Genomic DNA, 23,893 nt, shown 5'->3' with positions numbered 1-23,893 from the left:
TGTCAGTTTTAGCTAAATGCCTCTGTCACATGGTCCTAGAAGAAGTGACAGTGAACAGGTAGTACTTGGAAGTTCCTGACAATATTTCAACAGATAAAAAGAGAAAACAATTGGGAGGTATAGACCATCTGCTGTTGTGCTCTGCTATAATTGTTGGTGATGCCTTTTCACAAAGCATCTTCAAACAATTCTTTCAGATCCGGATCCATTCATTCTGGTTCCTACTACCCTAATTCAGCCTGACAGCTCAACTATACTGACTAGTTCATTAGCCTCCTGGTTGCTTTCTTTACCTGCATCCTTTTTGATAAGTTCTTTTTCATTAGGGAGTTAAGGGTACCTGAGGCAAAGATTTCATAATGTCACTTTGTAATGAAACCTTCAGTGCTTCTGATTTCCTGTTGAGCAAAATCTAAACCTGAAAATCCCTCACTGCTTCCCCTCAACTAAATTACTTAATTTAGCATTCTTATCTTTTCAGTCTTTCTAATATGGGCATTTTCTCCACAAGACTTTCTTTGGTCATCCAAGATAGAAATATTTTGCCTTTGTAAGTTCTTCATACTTAGACAGTGCTTTTCTTTTGGTACCACTACTGACTTGGATTGTAATAGTCATTTATGTGTTTATGTTCTCTCTCCTACTGTATTATAAGCAGAGTTGAGCGACTTGTTATTTGTCTTTATATGGTCTCTGTGTCTTCCTCATTGTAAATTATCACTAAATATTTTTGAGTAAACAGCATCACTGTGGCATCACACTTTTTTTTAGAAAGATCATTTTACTTTGGTCTTTGATGTTTCCCTATATAATATATACTACCAAGAACATAAATGACACTAAGATGTGGTGAAACTAGTGTAATTCATGTATTGCTAGAGGCAGAAAATAGTTCTTTAGACATAAATTAAGCCTAAATAATTCTGCCATAAGGAAAAAAGTCTGTTTTCATGAAGATGTGATTACAAGATCACTTATCGTATCTACAGTTGTAAGCAAACCATTGAAAAGGTTTTTACTTACATAAATTATACTAAATCACCAACAGTGATGTGAGATACTAAAGATCCAAGAATAGGAGAATAGTCACTATTGATATGGTGTTGCCTGATAGCTGTTAAAAGATGTTGAGAGAATTCCTTTGTCAGGATGAGAATGTAATAAGGAAATTTTTCTTCAAACAAGTAAGTTGTATTAAAGAATTGAATTCTATATCTTTTTATTAAGTAAGTTTGAAAATATAAAGAAAAGGAGAAACTTGGAAAAAATCCCATTGTGAATACCTAATAAATTCTTAGTTGTCGACTATGGCATCTGTATTTGTTTTTTTTTTTGGAGAGAAATTAGATTCTAGTCACAAAATAATTTAATATTCATAACTGTACAAAATAATGGTGCATGTCCTAAAATGCAGTTTTTATTTTTATAGCGATAAGTTAAATGAATTAAGACGACAAAAGGAGAAATTAGAAGAGAAAATAATGGATCAATACAAATTTTATGACCCATCTCCCCCTAGAAGGTACTGTTAACCAAGTTTTACTCATTTTTATTTTGGAAAAAAAAAGTTAAGACTTCTAATTTTGTGAAGAATTTATATGTTGAATTTTAGACTCATAAGAGCTTTTTAAATTATTCTATTAGGAGAGGCAACTGGATTACTCTAAAGATGAGAAAATTGATAAAATCTAAGAAAGATATTAATCGGGAACGTCAGAAATCTCTTACATTAACACCTACCCGCTCAGACTCCAGTGAAGGATTTCTTCAACTCCCCCATCAAGATAGTCAAGATAGTTCTTCAGTAGGCTCAAATTCTTTAGAAGATGGCCAAACTTTGGGGACCAAGAAAAGCAGCAGTGAGTGCTTAAACTCTTTAAACAGTTGTGATCTCTAGTATTGCTTTAGAATCCTTTCAAAAAGATTTCTTTAACTTGTAACTTCCATAGTCCTTTGGGGTAATAGTCTGATGAATGCATTTCTTTTTTAACTCTATATGATTATAAAATTCACTAAATACTGCAATACTGCATAACCACATGATTTTATATATTATGTGTTTAGAGATACACCAAACGCAGAATTACCATCATTTAGCCAGGAAGGTAAAACAAGTGTTGAAAGAACATTGAAATAAAAGCCAGAATATCTCTGCCACTTGTTAGTTCTATTTATATGGGCACGCCTTTCACCTTTGTGTCCTACTATACAGGGTGATTTTGAAGAGCAAGTGAAATATTTTTGAGCTCATCTTGAGCTCATCATTTATGAGCTTATTTGTAATGAAATAGAATAATAAGACATTTTATAATAAGACATTTTATAATGGGGTTCTATTCACATACTTTGGTGTCGAATTGGAGTAAAGCTACATTGGGGAGAAGCAAAGAAAACTAGATATGAATTTGAAGAGAATGTTACTCAATGATTTAGAGGTAATTGAAGGTTATAAAAATTATTGAGCAATTGCTTGGTTAATTAAGGATCAGTTAAAATAGATGTGGAGATATAAGTTTGTGTATAAAATTTATAAACTGGTATATAAACATAATTTTTAAATTACAGATACAGAAGTATTACATCATAACATGCCCTATACAATTTATGATCTTTTTATTTTATTACTAGTGTGCTTAACTAAGAACAAAGTAAGAGCCTAAAGAAGTATATTTTGAGAGAAAGAGAAAAGAATAAAAGAACGTCTTTTCAGTGCTAGGCCCTTTGAAGGTGTCCAACAGGCTGACTCCTAACAATGTTCTTAGAGAATATGTAAACAAGACAACTTTGAATCCACTCATACTATCACCAGAGTCACTAAATTAAAAAATACATATTTATGTGTGTGTGTATATGTATATCTATATTAAATGTAGGTATATTTATATATAAAATCTCACTGCCATTCTTCTGAAGTAAATAGGCAAAAACTGCTTCTTCTTCCCCCAGGGATAGTCTCTCTTTATTGCAACTCTCAAAACACTCAAAAAACTATAGTGTTTTGTCCTGAGAGGAATTATCTCTGAAAAGACAGTATTTTAGGGTATAGATTAGGTATTGTAAGGTGTATTTCAGAATACAACTTATACCACCCTAAAAACTAGAATCCATAAATATTCACGCATACATACATACGTGTGTGTGTGTTAGTCTCAAGAAGGTTGTTAAATTCTTGTTACTAAATCCCATATAAGATTATCATAACCTGGGTGGTGGTGTTTTTGTTTTGTTTTGTTTTGTTTTTAATCTAGTCTTATCAGCCAAATCTACATGAAATCTCTGAGCATTCTTATGGAGAGATCATCAGGTTTACCTTAAAAAGATGCCAGATAATTCAGTTTTAACTGCTACCTTTAGATATAAACTATCTGACATCTTATTAAATGAGAAATGGAAATAGGTCTAATTATTTTTTTTCCAATTAAAGAAAGATATTTCATAAGAGATTAATTGTTTTTTTTTTTTTTAAGTAAGCTCTATGCCCAACATGGGGCTTGAATTCACAACCCTGAGATTAGGAATGGCCTGCTCTACGGACTGAGGCAGGCCAGGTGCCCTAAGAAAAGATGTTTCCATTCAGATAGGATAACGTACACAAGAAAGGCACGACAGTCTTTCTTTGAGGTCTTCTTGCCTGTTTTAAATATAAATCTGACATTCCTGCATCCAGAATAAGGATCCAGAATTGGATCCAGAATTGAAACATCCAGAATAAGGATCAGAAGGCAGTAATACTGTCCTTTCTTGCATTTGTCCAGTTTTAGAATTTTTTAAATAAACACAAAACCCAGCAATGTTAATGTTCCCTTAATTTTAGTATGTTGGAAAAAGAACATTGTATATCTACAAACTAGTTGACACAAGAAGGATCACATTCCACCATTGGCAAGTTTAAAACTCCTTTTATCCTGTCTGTTTTTGGAAGAGTGTCTGTCAGTAAAGCAGTCTTTGGAAAACAGTTGAAACAGCAGTATCTAAATAAGACAACATGTGCATGTTGCAACCATTCAGCTTTGTTTTAGCTAAGTGTCCATTTTTACATTGTTTTCAGTTCATTTCTTTTTTAAATCATTAAAAACAGCTGTGTTTACCAAGATAGAAAAGAAATAGGTCCAATTAAAAGCTTAAATGAATCATGATTGTTAACTAAGTTAAAAAAAAACTGTATGTCCATTGCATTCTCCTTAATGGATGACACTTGTCAGTTTGTTGGAAGAACTTTGATTATTTACAAGATGACGACAAACCCTGAGAAGGATCATCGTTATTAAGGCTGTGTAAGGCTAGGTCTTTATTCACATCATTGCCCTGACTCCTAAATTGCAGTTCTGAAAAGGTGTAACAATTTTTTGTTTTCAAATCTTATTAAAATATAATTCAAGAATGTTAGTGACTCTAGTGAACATTGGATGTCTATGCTAATGACACCTACTGTAGTTACAACCCTAATTTTCACTTACAGAACTTTTCTGCACAGTGCTACCTTTGATTTTTTAAATAAACTCACCAAAAAAGCCCTTCAAAATACCTAAAAATGTTATAAATACATATTTTCTGTCATTTTTTTCTTGCATTAGGGTGCCTCCTTTTCCTTTAGACTTAATAGAACTTAGTGCTAGTTTTTCTCTTTTCCCTCACCAACCTTTTGCAAAATGAAATGAATATAATTACTCATGTCATCTTTTGAAAGACTTTGCTCAGAATATATATTTTCATGGTGCTGCTAAATAATGCACCAGAATTCAGTTTATCCCAAAAAATAATTCCCTACTTTCTTTGTTACGGTTTACGAAAATAATGAAAGTTTTTAAAGTTTCTTTAGATTAAGTTTTAAACATCGATGGGGCACCCTAGTTTTTGTTGATAGATATTACTAGAATATTCTTGTAGAATGTGCATCTTCCTAAGTAATTTTTTTCCAAAATAAAGTCTTATAATTTGAAAAGTAAAGACCGAGGATTGAAAAGCCCTGTGTATTTTCATCATGTATACTGTGGCCCACCAATAGCCCTGATTTTAAAGGTACACCTTTACAACTTAACTAGGAAAAATATTCCTTCAGTAATTCTAAACAGTTCCTGTATTTGTAGGACTTTAGCCAACCCAAGCTTTCAAAGTATATGTTCCTCATCATTGTCTTCAGTGCTTTCCAAGTATTTTAAAGTATCAGAGTACATATTTCATATTTCATTATCACTCAGCAGCACAAGAGTAATAGCTTTAGTATAGCATACATAGCTGAAACTCAGACATTCATTTCTGTCCTTAATTTCAACATTTAACTGCCATCTGTTCTTCTCCCTTTTTTCTTTCATTTTTCTGTTTCTGTTTTTCCTCATGCTCTGACATTAAAGTGGTTGCACTGAAAAGACTGCCCTTTTTGAGGAACAGACCGAAGGATAAAGACAAAATGAAGGCCTGCTACCGTCGTTCCATGTGTAAGACTTTATGACAGTTCAGCTTCTTTCAAATGACCACACTGGCTTCCATTACTAATTTTTCACTAACCTTTCTCTGGACGGTGCCAACTGTCTTTATTTTGCAAAAGTGCAGTCTTCCTCTAATTCAAGGAGCTGGAAGAATATTTTTTTTTCAAAACTGGCACTTAATTTGCATTATATGTATATTCACTGGTACATATACATGCATATGTTTAGTCATACATGTAATATACATTTCCAGTCCTTTCTAAAAGTTGGCAGAAAAAAAAAAAACTTTAATTTTCTATGCCATAGAAATTTTTTTCCCAAAGAAATTTACTTAAAATATAACAAAACCTTTAGCATTAGGACTTTATTTTCTTAATGAAGTAAATTAAATAAATAAATAAAAATGGCCTGTAACCCTTGAAAACGTTTGTCATTCTTTATATATTAATACTCTAGTTTTATTTTTTTTAAGAAGAATGGGTAATTACATAATCACATTAAATGTCTGTCACTTTGGATATCATTTCTTTCAGGTTTTTATTGAATGGTATACTTATTTGATTCACAAAATGAATGATTTCTTCAGTAACCTGCTCTGACCAAGGACTCTTTGTCATTTTCAATAATGATGCTGTATAAGAACTGCTCTCCATCTTACCTTTATTCATTCCATTTCTGTCATCACAAAACCACATTATGAAGGCTTCTAATTATATTTGCACATCACTGCGCAAAAGCATGGCAGTTGTACAGAGTAAAATTCCTTTTCCTATCTTTAAAGGGGGTGGAGGTGGGATAAAAATATTGACTGAAATTTATCAGCCTTTGGCCTACTCATTTCATTCAGCTGAATGCATGTCATAATTTGAATGACCTTGTGGTTATAGTTTTCGATGTTCACTTGCATTAATCCATAGACAAAAACCAGATCATTTATAATACAAGATAGGAATAAAAGCAGATACATTAACCATGCTGATTCATTTGCTTTCATTTGCATCCCAGCCATGAATGACCTGGTGCAGTCCATGGTCCTAGCAGGAGGACAGTGGACAGGTAGTACTGAGAATTTGGAGGTTCCTGATGATATTTCAACGGGTAAAAGGAGAAAAGAATTGGGAGCTATGGCCTTCTCTACTACAGCCATCAACTTTTCAACTGTCAACTCTTCTACAGGCTTCAGATCCAAGCAGTTGGTTAATAATAAAGGTATAGGCCGTCTGCTCTTTGCACTGTGGTGTAACTGTTGGCAACAGGAATTTTAATTTGACTTTCCCATGTGTACTTTTTTGACAGCAACAACCTGAAATAATTATCAAAATAATCGATTTAATTTGAGAGAATTTTCAATTTCACTTCATTTCAAAAATTTAAAACATCTTACAAATAATTAAAATCTTTCCTAGGCCTTTCATAATAAACAGCTTGTGAACTAACAAGGAAAGGAAAAGTAAACCATGTAAAAAGTGAGAAAGGGAAAAAGTGATGATAGGAGCTTAAAAACAAACACAAAAAAAACAACTAAAAACACTAAAACTTTAAACAGAGAGAACCACGTAGAACAGCCCAGGCTCTTGATTTGCTTTGCAGGGTCCTTGGGGAGATTGTTTCACTGCTACTGGTGTTTTCCCTAAGCGAGTCAACTTTCATCACAGCCATTCTGTTCTTATTCCTAGTTCCAGTTTCTGGTTGAGTCTATGAAATATGTTAAACCAAGATGTATTATATGTGCTTGAAAAACAGTATCCATAACTGCATAAGGGAAATTTTATAAGGGTTTTTTTTTTTGTTTGTTTAAAAATATTTTTATATCCATTTTGTTATTTTATGTAGATACTACATCCTTTGAAGACATAAGTCCACAAGGTATTAGTGATGATTCTAGTACGGGATCAAGAGTTCATGGTAAGATATGAACTTTATTTAGAGAGCACATGTTACATACAGAATGGGAATGCTAAGACTTTCGCATCAATTTGGTGAATGTTGCGTTGCCGGCAAGCATGTGTTCTCTAACCTGCATCTCATAGCTTCTTCTGCCATTTCTTCAAAACCCAATACTCCCTTTTGCCCCTCTGGAGGTTGTTGCTTCATCTAGGTAGTCTCTGTTTTGGTCAAGGTCATTTATAAAATATACCTGCACAATGCTTAAATGTAATTTTGTTGCCATTATGCTATAAGGTTAAAGTTATGAGAAACACATTTTACTATTGGTTTTAAAAATACTTAGGTAAAGGGATGAACTCTTCTGAAACCACATTTTCTGCAGTGTTGAGTATATCATATTGTTAAGTTTCTGGAGAGATCTGCAAAGTCATATCTTGCCAAACTAAATTATTAATAATAAATGGATATGTTCAGGGGATTTCATATGTAAGCAAGATTTTAAGAAACAGGGTAGGGTTGTGTTAACTGTGCAGTTGTTTTCCCTTGTGCGGGTAGGAATACAGGACATCAACTGCAGATGCTCATGTTCCTCCTGTTCATGGCATTTCTGCAGTGTGCAGGGTTCCTTTTCTGATCTGTTGTAAGTGACCTAATCATTAGCACTTTTTTTTTTTTTTTTTTTTTTTTTGGCGTGTCACCCTATTCAAACAGTTCTGGTATCCATCTATAAAACATTTCCAAATCTAAATATATATTTTCTTTTCTTTTCTTTGAATCTCAGTGTTTCAGAAATGTCTTATTCTAAAGTGTCTAACTGAACTATCTGTAAATGCCTTTCTTCTCTAATCTGTAAGATTCAATTCTGTGGGCATGCTTAGCCTGTGAAAGTATGCATGATTGCTTCCTCAAAGCATTCTGTGATCAGAATGTAAAGTTCAATGTCATTAGCTGGAAGTTTATCACACTGTCTCCTGATTTTTTCATTTAGCTTCAAGACCAGCCAGCCTTGATAGTAGCAGAACATCCACTAGCAATAGTAATAATAATGCTTCACTCCATGAAGTCAAAGGTACGCTGTAGGTAAATTTACTAATATTGTCCATCCATTTCCAGATTTTATAATAGAAGATCGATAAAGTTTCTGGGGTAAAGTATGAAATCCAAATCATCTATGTTTGGAACATAGTTCCTTAGAACATTTTATACTTAGCATTGTGATACATTGTATACCATGTATATAAATGTAAAAACAGGAGCAGTTATTTTGGTTTCCATTTTTCATCTTCACAGATAAAATGTTTTTATGGCATCTTTAACTTCAAAAATATCTGTAGGTCGTTATTTTTCTTATGTTTTGTCTTCGTCATGAAAATGGTTGTCCTTAATTTTCTCATGATGCATGTACATTGAACTCTATAGGAGGTGCTTTAGAAATACTTTCAGCTTTATTTATTCATGAAATAGGGGGAAATAATTTTTTTTAATTTAAGAAAACAAATGTGTGTGTGTAGAACAAGACCCAGATGGATGCACATAGCTTCTATAAAGAATGCAAGATTTTTTAAATTAATTTTTTATTTTATTTATTTTTTTTTTTTAATTTTTTTTTTCAACGTTTATTTATTTTTGGGACAGAGAGAGACAGAGCATGAACGGGGGAGGGGCAGAGAGAGAGGGAGACACAGAATCGGAAACAGGCTCCAGGCTCTGAGCCATCAGCCCAGAGCCTGACGCGGGGCTCGAACTCGCAGACCGCGAGATCGTGACCTGGCTGAAGTCGGACGCTTAACCGACTGCGCCACCCAGGCGCCCCTAAATTAATTTTTTAATATGCATTCCAAGGTGAGGTTTTATGTAAATGTCTAGAGGCTTTGACTAATACTTTGTTCCTTAAAGGTATACTGCCTACTCAGATTCTGGAATTGTTTAATTGATTATAAAAGTTGGTTAAAGTATTCTCTACAGTCCAGAATTGTCCCATTATAATGAGTGCATGTGTTCTGTTGCTTTTTGTATTATAAATTTTTTAATGTTTATTTATATTTTTTGAGAGAGAGAGAGCATGAGTGGGAGAGGGGGAGAAGCAGAGATGGAGAAGTAGGCTCCATCCATGAGATCATGACCTGAGCCAAAGTCAGATGCTTTTAACCAACTGAGCCACCTAGGCGCCCCTGCTTTTTGTATTATAAAATCATTTTGTCTCAGTTGTAATTTTATCGTTAATGCTATGACTCTGTTGTAGTGGTCTGAAAAATCTGATCTCAAGAAGGGATTATCTTTTCATTTTTATAATCATATTCTTATATGTAGTAGAAGAATACAGTCTGAAAACTGAAGTACTTCTTTTCTGATTTGAAAATTCAAGAAAATCTTTTTTTTGTAAAATGTTACATAACTTGAGCCAAATTCTTTCGTGACCCACTTTACTTTGTATTATTAGTTGTGTTGTCCATCTTGATATTATATCTATACAGTTTGCTGTCATTTAGAATCCAAGGAATAACATAAACATTAGGGAGTTTTTTTTCCAGAACTAGTAATTTGCATTCTATACAGTTGCTTAACCTCAGTTGAGCCTTTTTTTTTAAATTTTTTTTTTATTTTTGAGAGAGAGAGTGAGCACGGGCATGAGTGGGGGAGGGGGAGAGATAGAGGGAGAGACAGAATCTGCTGCAGGCTCCAGGCTCTGAGCAGTTAGCACAGAGCCAGAGGTGGGACTCGAACCCACAGACCATAAGATCATGACCCAAGCCAAAGTTGGATGCTAAACTGAGTCACCCAGTTACCCCTCAGTTGAGTTTTTTAAGACTACATAGCCACCATACCAACAGTGTAAAGCAGGAACAATCAGATGATTCAGACATTAAAGAATAAAATAAAACATATTTGACTTTATATTTTTACTGGAATTTGCTAAGTAACTATATCATATCTCCATTGATTTTCCTTTATATATGCCTACTGTTTCAATTAAAAAAAATTTATTTAAGGTTATTCATTTAGGGTGAATGAGGAAGCTTCAAGTAAAGAATGAAGATTTCATAGAGAGGCAAGGAATTCGAATTTTTAACCTCTGAATTTTTATTCTGGTTTTAACATTTTGAGGTAATTTAAAAATCATATCATCCTGTTTTGTTCTAACTTGTGAGGTGTTTTACAGTGACTTTAACTGAGTTTTTAAAATGTATTATTGGGGCACCTGGGTGGCTTGGTCAGTTGGGCATCCATCTTCAGCTCAGGTCATGATTTCATGGTTTGTGCTCCATGAAATGTGGTTTGTGCTTTCATGGGTTCGAGCTCCATGTTGGGCTTGTGCTGACAGGCCGGAGCCTGGAGCCTGCTTTGGATTCTGTGACTCTCTCTGCCCCTCCTCTGCTCACGCTCTGTCTCAAAAATAAATAAGCATTAAAAAAAAATTTTTTTTTAATAAAAATGAAAAAATGTATTATTTTTTTATTCACTTACTCATCAAATGTAATGAGTGCCTGCGTCATATGTTTGGCTCTGGGTGTAGTGGTAAAAGCAAGTATTTGTCCTTGTGGAACTACTGTCTGTCAATTTAACAAAATAAAGAGACTGTGGTAGATAGTGTTAGACTGTTGAAAGATGAACACAGTTTAGTAAGCATATCTAAATGAAATTTGAAAGTCAGTTTAGCTATTCATAAGAATCCAGTCCACAAATGTGATTACTTATATAGTTTTAATCTCATTTCTGTTACCAAACTCTTAACACAGCATTTACTCCAAAAGCAGGTGCAGTTAATATCCAAAGCAGGCCACAAAGCCACAGCAGTGGAGAATTTAGCCTGCTTCATGATCATGAAGCTTGGTCCAGCAGTGGTAGCAGTCCAATCCAATACTTGAAAAGACAGACCAGATCAAGTCCAATGCTCCAGCACAAAATGCCTGAAACGTTAGAGAGTCGAGCACATCACAAGATCAAAACTGGTTCTCCTGGAAGTGAAGTTGTTACTCTACAACAGTTTTTGGAAGAAAGCAACAAGCTTACCTCAATACAGGTTAGTTTTGTCTATGGTAACATAGTGTAGATGGACACTACAAGTTAAAATTCTTTGAACTATAGAGCTTCTATCAAGACATGTTTATAAAGAGATACTAGCAATTTTATATCACACAGTGTAATATATCAGGAAAGTAAAAGCTTGGCTGCATTCACTAATCTGCTGTGGTATCTTTTTTAACAGATAAAGTCCTCAAGTCAAGAGAATCTTTTAGATGAAGTAATGAAAAGTTTGTCTGTCTCTTCTGACTTTTTGGGAAAAAACAAACCAGTTAGCTGTGGTCTGGCCAGGTCAGTAAGTGGAAAAACCCCAGGAGACTTCTACGATAGACGGACAAGTAAGCCTGAACAATTTATGAGACCCAGTCCTCGAAAGACTGAAGATGCCTACTTCATTAGCTCTCCAGGAAAACCTACCTTAGGCACTCAAGGAAAGATAAAATTAGTGAAAGAAACTTCTCTGTCACGACAATCAAAAGATAGTAATCCTTATGCCACTTTACCTCGTGCAAGCAGTGTGATCTCTACTGCTGAAGGAACTACTCGAAGGACAAGCATCCATGATTTTCTGACCAAGGACAGTAGACTACCTATATCAGTTGATTCTCCACCAGCTACTGCTGATAGCAACATCACTGCAGCATCTCGTGAGTACCATTTACTCCAGTGGTCCTCTCATGCACCTCACAGTACAACCCATGCTGTGGGTTCTCATGCACAAAACCATTCAGCTCCAGATAAGCCCAAGTCGCTATATGCCCAGGCTAGAAACTCAAGAACAGAAAAGTCACATTTTCTAAACGAAACCTTTGCCATTATTAATATGTCTAATGATGCATTTGGAATATCAGCTAAAGATAGTGTAGAGTCATTTACTATCGCTAATCCATCTCAGCCATTTTTATCTCTGAATACAGAACTAGTTAGTAACATAAGTGGGTTACCTCCCAGGCCAATCGCCAGAGTAACTGACCAGGCTTCTGCCATTTTGGATGAAGCTGCAAAGAAAGATAATGAACAGTTTTCTGATAATCAGAACCCTAGTAACAGTAACCCACAGTCTTCTGCAGATAGCAATAATCTTATCACTACTGCATGCCTCTATCCTGATGACACAGAATCTGCATTGTTGGTTTCTGAGGATAATCAGACTGTTTGGTATGAATATGGTTGTGTATGATCAAAACTGCACAATATAATACTGATGTTACTTGATATGCACTGTGCTTCTCTAATCTGATTTGAAGAGCTGCTGTTGAAAAGTATCATTTGGCTAGGCTTATATTTTTATTTTTAAATTGTGGCATAGTGTTCATTTGTACATGGCGGCATGTATATAAATATGAATGTGTAACCACACCAAAGCTTGCATGAAATATTAATTACATTGTACATTTTTTGCATGACTTTAAAATCCTTAACAATACATGCTCCTCTTTCTCATTTCTTGTCACCCGATAAGAGATTGTTACTTTGATACCTTGGAAACATATTAAAATAGTTGCATGCTATAATTACCAAGAAGGCATTTCCAAGTCATATTTACTTTGTTACTCCCAAAAAGGAACGTTCATTTTCTCCTTCCCTCCTCTTTGCTCCTCTTCCCTCGCTGTTCTTTTCACTCCTTCTCCCCACCGAATGTGCACTTCACATTGCACATGTACAGCATTAAGGAAAATACGTAAAAAGATGTCATTTTCTTTTGCCATTTAACTATGTCTTCTGTCCTCCTGTTTTATTTTCAAAGAAATAGTCACTCCCTTAACACTTTTGTAGCAAATGTTAACTACTGCCCATATTTATAAACTTGTTCAGATTTAGAACATTGTTGTTACTCATAAATTGAGTGTAATTCTTTAAAAACCCCATCAAATTTACCTGTTACTTACACAGTGACTAGGAGCATTTGTATTAATTCTGTTTCTTCTCTTCACTTTCCTTCATCTGTTAAGTGTAAGAGCTCAAGGACCATCTTTCCTTCAAGATGACTTTTTAAATTGGAATCAATTAATATATTAGTTTTGCCAGTTCTTTTTTTATAGGGCAAAAGAAATAAATAATAGTGTGTTGAAAATTTGCATTTTTACTTCTGTTCAAAAAGGATAGCAAGTTTACAAAGTAGTAAAGATTGTTGCTTCAATAATCTATTAAATTACGTGTCTGTCCTTAAAATAATTTCTTAAAAGAGTACATTGTGCTAAAATAAAATTAATGTTAGAATTTGTAACTATTTAAATAAACAAGTGTGTTTTTAGTGGAACAAATTTTAGAACTAAAAATAAATATAAACTTTTAGCTAAAAAACCATATAAGATAAAATATTTCATAATTCTGACTTAAGTGTCAATAAACTTTAAAATTATCTTGCTGTGGTCAAAACACTTTTAAAGTAAAATAAGCTAAACTTGAATCTCTAACTCCCAGAATTTTACAAAACAAAACAAAACACGTACTTGATTCACTTACTTCTGGAGAGAAGTATACCTTAGCTCTTTCTCTGGAATGTTTTTGACATTTTGATTCAGCCTAAATATTACTGCTAATAACTCAGCCTGGCATCTGGAAGAAATGCTTTGAAATGTAACTTTCTAAATGGGGGTGAGGGGGATTACTATTTCATACATGTTGTTATATTAAATTATTATGGTTATTAATTGGGCCGTGGAAATAGAATCTGTAAAGAATCTTTGCATAATGAAATTTGTATCCTTTGTAAATTAAACTATTCTCTTGTACTTACAAAAGGTCATTGTGGGAAGTAGGCCCTCTTCAATCAGAAAATTTTCATATTTTTTACTACCACCTAATATACTTTTTCCATGAATACATCCGTCTGTTTTATTGCTGGTTGTTTCACAGTCAGTCCTAACATTAAAAATGTTTTTGGCATCTCTTTTTTATAACCTATTAATAATCTAATAATAAAACTTAACGGTAAATATAAGTGAGATTAGAATGGAGCCAAATAGATTAAAATGGAATAATTAGTGTTACTGCTTTTCCACTTTGAGCCAAGAATTATTTCATCACCATTTCAACTCTTTAGATATTATATATCTGGCCATGCACTTTAAATTTGAAATATTAAATTTATTTATGCAAAATACAGAAATTGTTGCATCATAAAATTGTGATTATTTTACAAAATTAGACTTACCAGAAAGAAGTATTTCCAATACAAACAGATGGCTATAGTTTATAATTTATATTATAACATGTTTTCAAAAGGAACATATACATTGTACTGTAAGACAGGTCCATACCATGTCCATAGGTCTTGAGGATTTTGAGAATATAGGCTACACTTCCTCTAGAGACTACCACCAGTTGTGGAGGCCTAAAATTTTTTCAAAACACTAGCATAGCGCTTGGAATCAAATTTTTAGCATGGGAAGAACCTTAGAAATATTATTCAGCCAGCATTTCCCGTGCTGTAAGAAATCAACATACTACTTGCTATGAGTCTTACAAAGAAGCACCAATATTGTAACTTTTTAATTTTTTTTTTTAAGATAAAAATGAAGCAACTCTGACCCAGTTGAGCAGCTGTACTTTCTTCCTCTAAGACATCTCATAAATATCTTATGATTCATAAAGGGTTATTTGGAAAACTATTTGGAGATTCACTACCCTGATTTTAGATGAAACTGCATGGCATTCACATTCCTGGCCTGGGTTTCTAGAAATTATACCCTTATTATTTGTCTGATATTGTAAACTGACATTGTTAGGTATTGGGTTCCCTTTGACCAAAACAACTTTAGCTGTAACAGTGAAAGTAGGTATATTATTTGCCTATAAAATTTGCTTTAAGACCTGGTTTTCTCAGTAAATAAATACTTCATTGTGGATGTCTCTGTGGCTGCATGCAAGATTATTTTTTATTTTAAAACTATTTGTGACTATTTAGTGAATAAACATAGTAAGAGGACACAAGTATATTATTTCTGGCTTTTAAACTATAACAATCAGTCTTTATGTAATAAGATGTCTATAATATTAATAAATTTCCCAGTTAGATTCTTTCTTCTTGCCCTACTCAACAAGAGCTCATTAGTTTCTTATCTTCATGAATTATATTATGTTTAAACTTTGATTAAATAACATGAAATGCTTTTCTCCTGCAGATGTGGACAAAGTACAAGAAAGCAGAAATTCAAAAAGCAGGTCTAGGGAGCAACAAAGCTCCTAATTCTATTACCCACTACATGACATGTGGGCCAAGTGGTGAGTTTCTTCCTTACAATGTAAATGAGATTAGTCTGTCTCATTTATACAAACTAACCGTGTTACGTACAAGAACAAGTGCACATTGCATTAACAGATGTAAATATTGCTTGCTTAATTCATGACTTTCTGTCCTACTTACTAGTTGAGGAAGATTTATTGATTGATGTAAGCTTTTGCCTATCAGTGCAGGAAACAAACCTTTAAAAATTATTTTTATTTTTTTTTCTTAATTTAAATTTAATTTTACTAGTAAATGTTTTCGGAATTTCTTTTTTAATTTGAAGCTGTTTTTTTTTTCTTTTATAGGAATCCACTCCCCCCCCCACCCCCCACAATGTTCTTGATAATTGAGAATAAACAGTAAATTACGTACCTTTTCTGTGCAGAGCCACTCAAAGAAAAATTGTCTCTTTCTGTCACTCTCTCATTTCTATAGAAGACCTATCTGGTGCATGTTGTTCGTATAGTGGCTGCTCTGTATTTTATATCTCTCTTATCTTCAAGCTTTTCTTACATTTTCTTTCTTCTTTCTACCTTCCAACTAAATACAGAGAGAAAAGTGTCCTTCAGTTTCTCAGTGTGAAGCCTTTATTTCTGAAGTAACAAGACACCCAACTATAGGAATCATTTTAAAAATCTTTAAGGAGACTTTAAACAATCCTTCGTGACTAGAGCAGGCAAGAAATACAAAACCTTCATTCCTTCCTTGAATCAAGGAGCACTACTGGAGTCAACTGCCAAAATTTTTAGAAGGTTTTAGGACTTACTATACATTGTATTGTTAAGATCTACTGAATAAAGGATGTTCTCTCTCTAAGGATCAAGTGTTTTAAGGTTTCAAGAAGTACTCCAAGAACAATCTACTTCTTTCGTCATTTGTTTATGAATTTATCCATGTTTGCTTAATGCTTCTGCTAAGTATTAGCCAGAATCTAGCCATTTATATTTAGTTGTGTAAATCTAAAATGCTGTATGTTGTGGAATGTACTATATATCAAGATACAGAGAACATTGTTTTGGCATGTCAGAGCCTTATTTGGTTAGCAGACTGCATGTGTTGGTATTCTTTTTTTTTTTTTTTAACTAATTATTTTGATGCACTGCAAAAGAAATTCAGTTTATAAGATAAATCTGAAAAATAGGAGTTATAAAAAATTTACAGTAATATTAATATTTCCATATTCCTCATTAAGCAACACTAAGCATTCACAATCCAAGGTAATTAAAAAGAGTGTTTTTCTGAAACTTTTTTAGTAAGGTGGTTTTCCAGCAAGTTGCATTCCCAAGATAAAACTGTTATGTTTTAATTCATTTCCCTTCTTTAGTATTGGGTTATATATGTGTGTTTGTTTTTTTAACATGAGAGCTGACTATTGCTTAAGAAGTTTTCTTATGGCAAAAAAAAATGTAAATAATTTACTATGATCTGCATTTTGCCAGGAACTCATTTATTTTTAAGGTTATCACATATTAATAAGAACTTTTCTGTTTTTGTCCTTTATAATATTGCATTAAAGTTGGTAACTGTTATTGGTACTTTTGAAATATTTGTATGCATTTGTTACCTTAAACATTTGAAAGAAGCACAAAAAAAGTAGATTTAGTTAACCCAGGGAAACATCAGTTTTTTTGTAGCTCCAATTTTATATCACAGTTTTATTTTCTTATGAAATCAAAAAAGGCATTGATACTTATTAATGCAAATTCATTACTTAACATAAATATCAGAATAATCTTAAAGGTCTGAAATGAGAAAGATAGTGACTTTTTTATTTTAACAGTGTACTTCTTAGGCTCTCATTACCAGCTCTAAAAAATCTTTTTGGAACAACTCCATATTCATAGTGTGTGGTTTAGGAACTGTGTGTTTCATCACTAACCTAGTAACTGTGAGAAATGTGTATGTTCTCTCCCCCCCACCCCATTCTCTCCTTCCCTCTCTCTCTCTTTCCCACTCTCTATCCCTTTCCCTCTCTGTTTTTGGTAGGCCAGTAGCAGTATTGTGTTCATAGTCTACTTTCAGAAAGACTTACTAATGAAAAGAAAGACAGCATGTATAGTTGACCAGAAATTAAAAAGGAATTTAGAGAACTTGGACTTATCTTAATGCCACCATTAACTTAGGTTTTGCCGCCAAATAATGCTGTAAACTCTTGGATGAAAGGTGCTATGTAAATGTAAATACAAAGGATTCTTACTAAAATACAAATATTGCACAACAGACATATTTAAAACTTAATCTCTAGACTTTGAAACATCTCTCTCCGTTGTGACTCCCTAGATTCAAGTATCAAATTGATAATGGGCATCATGGCAGTCTAGAGATACTTGCATGTAAAAAATGTAAATTCATTTTTAGGTGGATAAATTGAAAGTAAATATAGAAGTTATGTTTTAGCTAAATACAGTAAGTGGGTAACTTAGATTTATATTAACTAGCATCTAATTTGCACAACTAGGACACATCCCAGGACAGTTACTAAAAGTTGGAATTTAATGAGTAGGAGTTTGCCCAGTGAGATGAATCATACCACAGCTTGACCTCTCCAGAACACTAATGTCCTAAAATAGAGAACCTGTTGACTTAAGCAGCACATTATTGCTTCATGCAGAAAATGCTTAGGGACAGCCTCTATAGTACTGAGACTCAGTATGCTGACCCTGAGAAAGTGCAGTTAGAGACAACCAAGGAAATACTGAAGACCGCAAAAGTAGGAATATTCTCGATTATATTCATAACCTTTTTCATACCATTTCAAGGAAGGACTAGATAATAACCTCATGAATACTTTACTTTCTCCAAAAGATTCAGAAGCAAACTTAGTAGGAGGTCACTCTTTTCCCTTAAACTGCTTCTACCAAACAAAATGTTTGGCCACCTAGAAACTTAAGGGGGCCTGACATGCTTTTATCTGGCTGTCTTCTAAATCAACACCTAACCCCTTAGGAAACTGAAAAATTAATATACAGGGTAATAGCTTCGGCAAAGAGCTCCAATAAAGTGCTTCAGATCTGGCCATGTGGAAATGTTTGGTCCACGTTTTGAACTGGTGGTTACCAAAGAGTTCACGTAACAGGTTTGTATGTAGCACCTTTCATGCAAGGCATGGTAAGAGCCTATTAAAAACTCACTGTGCATATTACAGAATTGCAGCCACCTCACAAATGAAGTATTAGAGCCTGCACTGTCTTAACAGTTTATGTCAGGAAGTGAAAAAGATACTGTACCAAATCTGGAATTACAATGAGGAGTAATAATGTATGCTAAATGACTTTGTGTTTTTAAGTGACTTTTTATGAGAAAAGTGAATTTTTGTGTTTTTTTCTGCTTCACTTAGTCCTGAGATGTATTTTTTCTTTAAGCCTTGAATGAGTAATACAAAAGGAGCCCATTTGTGATATAAACCTTGATGTACATGTTGAGATATTGGGACAACAATGAAAATGCCTTAAAAGGAATGCTTATGGATAAAGTTGCACTTATAACAGCACCCTTTAACAAAACCTGATTTTAAATTGTCTTTTTCATTTCTAAGGGTTCTCTTTCAATGTTTGCCATTGTACTTACAACTGTTATTAAATACCAAATCAAATAATACAAAAGCTGTAACATTTCCTTTGAAAGTAATGCTACGAAGGGATTTGGAGTTGAATGGCAGTGATTTTTACTTGACAATACCTATTATCAGCCACAGAAATCCAGTTCGTAACAAACCATCATATGGTTGATTTGTCTTTTTAAAAACATTTCATTACTTTTTAGTTAACTTTATTACTCCTAAAAAAAATTAAGTTGGTTTAACGTTCACTTAAACTGATTGATACAAAAAGAAATAAAACAAAGAGGTGATTTTTATAACAAGTGGTTAATAATCATTTAAAAATCGTAAGATACAATTTAGCTATTATCTTTCCTTTTCCTTTACCCTGGAAAACTTTTTTTCAGACATAACCCATAACTTTGTTTAGATGATTCTGTCTAAATCTTTCAGGGATGAGTAGTGGAGGTTTAGGAAGAGAATCGCATCTATCAGTTCTGTCAGTCTTCACATAGGTGTCAATACAGTAATACATTGCAGGAAGCAATTTCATTTTCACGTATGTAAGACTTTGGGAGGCAAAATGTTAGAGAAGGCAACCAGCTGTGTTTTCTTGGGCAGGTTAGTCTTTCTGAGCCTGTTGTCACTATAAGATGAGGAGGGTACTAACTGCCTTAGTGTCTTTGCCTCTATTATTCATTAAGCCTTCATTTTATGTGCAAATCAACCTAAAATTTCCTCTTAGAGATGTAGTAAATAGTAGGTAAAAAGTAACATGGCACCTTAAAATAAGTTATCATTTATGGAAAATATCTTACTCCCCATTTCTTAAATTCATTCTTTATAGAAACTCTGCCACAAGTAAACTTGTAGTTCTAATCATATATATCAAGAACTGACAAGTTTTTGCTCTCATTTTGCCTTTAAGTAACACAAATTGGTACAGAGCACACTATCACTACCAGATGGAAATTACTCTTGACTGACCAAACAGGAAAATATGATTACCTCACGACTATCCCATTTGATTGTACTGGAGGAAAATGTGAAAATTTTCTTGACGAGATCTCTAGACTACTTGTGTAGTTTAGTCTACCTCAGACCTTCAACTAATGTTTTGTTCAAGTGAAAAAGTATGTTTCTCCACAATTGAAGGGGGAAATGAGTAAAATTTAGGACAGAAAAAACTTGTTCCAAGTATGTTTACATTTCTAACCTCTCAAAGACTAAACAGATCTTTCCTTAATCCTCATTCCCCAAAGATAACCACTATCAATAATTTAATCTATTCCTGTATTTTTTCTCTATGTACAATATATGTATAATTTCATATATGCTGTTTTTGCAAGTTGCTTTTTTCAAGTACAGTAAACACCCTAAAGATGTAAAATAGTTGATCTTAGTTAAACCTTAATTTTGTTGTTAATCTACTCTTAATTGTGGAAGCCATTCCTTTAATGAGTAGTTGTCATGGGAGAGATAGGAGGTGAAATCTGAGCTAAAACGACCTCAATACATTTTTTTTTTAAGTTATTTATTTATGGGGCGCGGGGAGGGGGGAGGAGTAGGGGCAGAGAGGGGAGAGAGAATCCCAAGCAGGCTTATGCTGTCAGCACGGAACATGATATGGGGCTCAAACCCATGAACTGTGAGATCGTGACCTGAAATGAAATCAAGAATCATATGCTTAACTGACTGAACCACTCAGGAGCCCCTCAATACCTCTTTTCAAAAGCAGCTCCTTTTAGAGGGCATCTGGCTGGCTCAGTCAGTAGAGCATGTGACTCTGGATTTCAAGATTGTGAGTTTGAGCCCCACATTGGGTGTATATTACTTAAAAGATAATTTTAAAAAGCAGCTCCTTTTAGATGAAATGTCCCTCCTAAAATTAGTCACCAAACAAAGGTGCTAAATATTCTTATCACTTTTAATGCTTTCTATAAATAAAAAATAAGAAAAACAACTTTCAGAAAGAAGTATATTCTAAATATCAGTCCAATTAGTTTTTATCAAAATTTAGTATTATGGGATCATGTCCTGTCTTCTTCACAAATGTGAGAAAGTCTTCAGGGCTCAATCCCATGGTTGCAGCATTGGTCATTGGATGAAAGTACACCTTTTCATGTCCACCTTCCAGAAAAGCAGAATCCAGAACAAATTTCACATCTCCATCATCACAGAAGAGTGCCAAAGGTGTGGCACAGCCTTGGCCAACTTTTAGTTTTTCTAGCATGGCTGTTTCATCAGCAAACCGAAGATTTCCACTCCCAACGCCTAACTGCTTAGCAAGATCATTTAAATTAACTTGTCTATCATGAAGAACTGTCACCAGCCAATAGCCTTTTTTCTTCTTGTCTTTAAGGAATAAGTTCTTACTATGTGCTCCTTTCAAATGCTGGATATGAGGCATCATTTCTTCAACTGTAAACACCTGTAAAATATCACACGAAAAGTTTTAAAATAATGCATGTACACACTACACATATACACAGCTATATGTACTCTGCTGGGTGAAACAGCAAGGTTAGGGGAATACTCAATGCCATAGATTGTCACTGGTAGAGACCCATTTCCAGCCCGTTACCAAATAACACACCTTGCTACCTCAATCCCTACTGTGAGGACCTCTTAGGCCAGTTCTCTATTCAATGTGCTGGCCAAGCCCTCACATTCCTCAAGTGATTATTTTTTTCTTTAAGTTTCTGGTACTGAAAGTTTATAGCAGCCCAGATTCCTATTCCTTAGCATCCCATTACATCCAGACCATGTGGCAACCTCCACTTTACAAATCTAAAACCACAATGAGAGTGGGAGAGCAGGGAAAACAATGAGACTCTGGACTAACAACATCAGAAGACCTGGCAATATGCACAGGTAAAGAAGGGGGAGAGTTCCGTATACTATATAGGAGAGGTCAGAAAAAATGATAAAAGTCTTGATGTTAAATGTGTAAGGTTGAAGACACTGTATTTGTCTACCCTTTAAAGGTCACCATATTTAGTTATCAAGTTATCATTAGCTGTCATTCAGCCCTGGAATAAAAACTATGTCCCTGCACCACTCAAGTTACACTGGTTCTGTGAAATGTTTGCAAATCTTCACATCAATATACTATGTTAATACCAAACTCTATTAGCTTGGTGTCCTGCTATATGCATGATGCCTGAAACATGGTAGGCACTACACAGTTTATTGCCTGCTAACTATATACACATGAAGTGGACACACTGTTCCAATATTCCAGACCAATTTAAGATGCACTAGTTTTCAGAATGTGACCAGGTCGCTCGAAGAGAAAACTCAAGTTTTCCCACGATAACATTAGTCCCGAGAGGCCTTTGATGTGCCTGTCGGGTCCCTTCTGTGCTCTGGAACCCGGGAAAGGTCCTAGAACGGTCGCTTCTGCGGCACATTCCCGCTGGGGCATCTGGTCTTCAAGACCCCGCAGCGGAGCCCACCCCTCCGGCAGGAGCCCCTCACCTCCGGGTGCTCCACGACCTCTGTGCGGATGGCCAGGGCGCCGAGCCGCTCATCCAGCGCCGCCCGCAACTCGGCACCAGCCATGCTGCTGTCGTGGCCCGCAGACACTGGGCGGAAGAGCGCAACAAACAGGCGTGGCTTCCCGCGCGGCAGGCCGACTGGAGGCTGGAGCGGAAGTGCCTAGAGAGACCCGCGCGACCCCGGAAGCCCAGTGCGGCGCCTTCCGGAGGCGGGGTCCTGCAGTGGTCGCACGCCCTTCCTACGGACGCCACGCCCTCTGGAAGTCGTCTTCTGGGACTGCTGTGCGAGACCTGCGGCGTTCCTTGTCCCGCGTTCCACAGGAGGAAGGCACCTGCCTTTTCATAGCCTTCCCTAACTCCTCTTGAGGTTCTCTAGGTGCAGCATATCTTTCATTTAAACAGAATCAGGACCACCTAACAAAGTTAAGTGTGGGGAGCTTTGGAGATCAGGAGAGTATGTGACCGTGGGCTGGCCCCAGGCAGAGAAGCTCCTTACCTCTTCCCCTGCCTTCGAAATGTACCTTCTGCCCACTGCTCCTGTACCGGGAGCCACTTAAAGCACATTGACTTGGGAGAGTAATGTGCTATTGAAACCATCGGGACAGTTTTTTGCCTGAAATTCCCTTAAGGCCTCTGTATAAACTCAAGATGCTGTCAGGTGCGTGCAGAGATCACCGCTGTCCTGTGGCTGCCCAAGTCAAGCCTCCTATTAAGTTTCGTTGCTTATTAAACTTGTCACTAATTAGTATAGAATGGTCTGCCTCTTTCTTCCAGTCTTTCTCCTTGCGTTTACTGTGTGTGGGGAGAGGAGCAGTTTCAGATTTTACCTGAGGAACTTAGGAGGTTTTAAACCAAAAGGGAGAGAGGAGAGCTCCAAAATCCCTATTCTTTAACAACTTTTCAACTTTTCATTTATAAATTACAATTTTACATTTGACCTTTCCTGAAAGTTACTTTCCATATGATTCGATCACAAATAATTCACGATGGCAACTGCATCTCACCTTTTTCAGAGGCAGTTTGCCTACCTCTTGGTGAGATGTTTTCCATTATCCTCTGAAACCCTCACTCACCACTTTTTTCCCCACTAGGTTTCTTTCTAAGAATCAAATTAGAAAGCAGAATAGGAAAGATCACCCATTTGAAGATATGGCATATCCCAAATAATTGTCCTTAAATATTTGAAGATGTGTAAGAAACCCCAAATCCAATCATGGTGAGCTAAGAGTAAACACGGGAAAGAAGAGTTGGAATCTGATTGTAACTAAGACATGTAAGTATGTCCAAA

The 23,893-nt window shown here is 35.1% G+C and overlaps 2 protein-coding genes across 8 annotated transcripts in view; one reads left to right on the top strand and one right to left on the bottom strand.

The window, feature by feature from the left end:
• Positions 1–19,164, top strand: part of CCDC88A (coiled-coil domain containing 88A) — a 142,980-nt gene extending 123,816 nt beyond the window's left edge. Inside the window, exons 24-33 of one of the 7 annotated variants that reach the window (XM_045446092.1) lie at positions 1,430–1,522; positions 1,645–1,859; positions 5,352–5,435; positions 6,432–6,635; positions 7,260–7,331; positions 8,302–8,382; positions 11,066–11,334; positions 11,521–11,983; positions 15,464–15,563; positions 16,118–19,164. In XM_045446092.1, the coding sequence (XP_045302048.1) occupies positions 1,430–1,522; positions 1,645–1,859; positions 5,352–5,435; positions 6,432–6,635; positions 7,260–7,331; positions 8,302–8,382; positions 11,066–11,334; positions 11,521–11,983; positions 15,464–15,528 (1,546 nt within the window). In that variant the 3' untranslated portion in view covers positions 15,529–15,563; positions 16,118–19,164. Of the gene's footprint in view, positions 1–1,429; positions 1,523–1,644; positions 1,860–5,351; positions 5,436–6,431; positions 6,636–7,259; positions 7,332–8,301; positions 8,383–11,065; positions 11,335–11,520; positions 11,984–15,463; positions 15,564–15,872 lie in introns of all 7 variants that reach the window. The other 6 variants (XM_045446093.1, XM_045446091.1, XM_045446095.1 and 3 more) reach the window with 6 other exon arrangements.
• A 1,850-nt stretch (positions 19,165–21,014) lies between these two features.
• Positions 21,015–23,340, bottom strand: LOC123580797 (prolyl-tRNA synthetase associated domain-containing protein 1). Its single transcript, XM_045446098.1, has 2 exons — positions 22,586–23,340; positions 21,015–21,536 (listed from the first exon to the last, which is right to left on the bottom strand). The coding sequence occupies exons 1-2, from the start codon at positions 22,667–22,669 to the stop codon at positions 21,105–21,107; spliced, it is 516 nt and encodes a 171-aa protein (XP_045302054.1). The 5' UTR covers positions 22,670–23,340; the 3' UTR covers positions 21,015–21,104.
• Positions 23,341–23,893: the final 553 nt, after the last annotated feature.

The sequence above is a fragment of the Leopardus geoffroyi genome, chromosome A3, assembly GCF_018350155.1.
Source record: "Leopardus geoffroyi isolate Oge1 chromosome A3, O.geoffroyi_Oge1_pat1.0, whole genome shotgun sequence".
NCBI lineage: Eukaryota > Metazoa > Chordata > Mammalia > Carnivora > Felidae > Leopardus > Leopardus geoffroyi.
The sequence above is the reverse complement of the archived record's forward strand: the minus strand, read 5'-3'. Positions and strand labels throughout refer to the sequence as shown.

What these genes read in the sequence shown, in the direction of transcription:
- LOC123580797 (XM_045446098.1), bottom strand. Translation starts at nt 22,669, where the DNA reads ATGGCTGGTGCCGAGTTGCGGGCGGCGCTGGATGAGCGGCTCGGCGCC. An exon ending in AGGTCGTGGAGCACCCGGAG is followed by an intron (nt 21,537 to 22,585) that starts GTGAGGGGCTCC and finishes GATATTTTACAG; the next exon opens with GTGTTTACAGTTGAAGAAAT.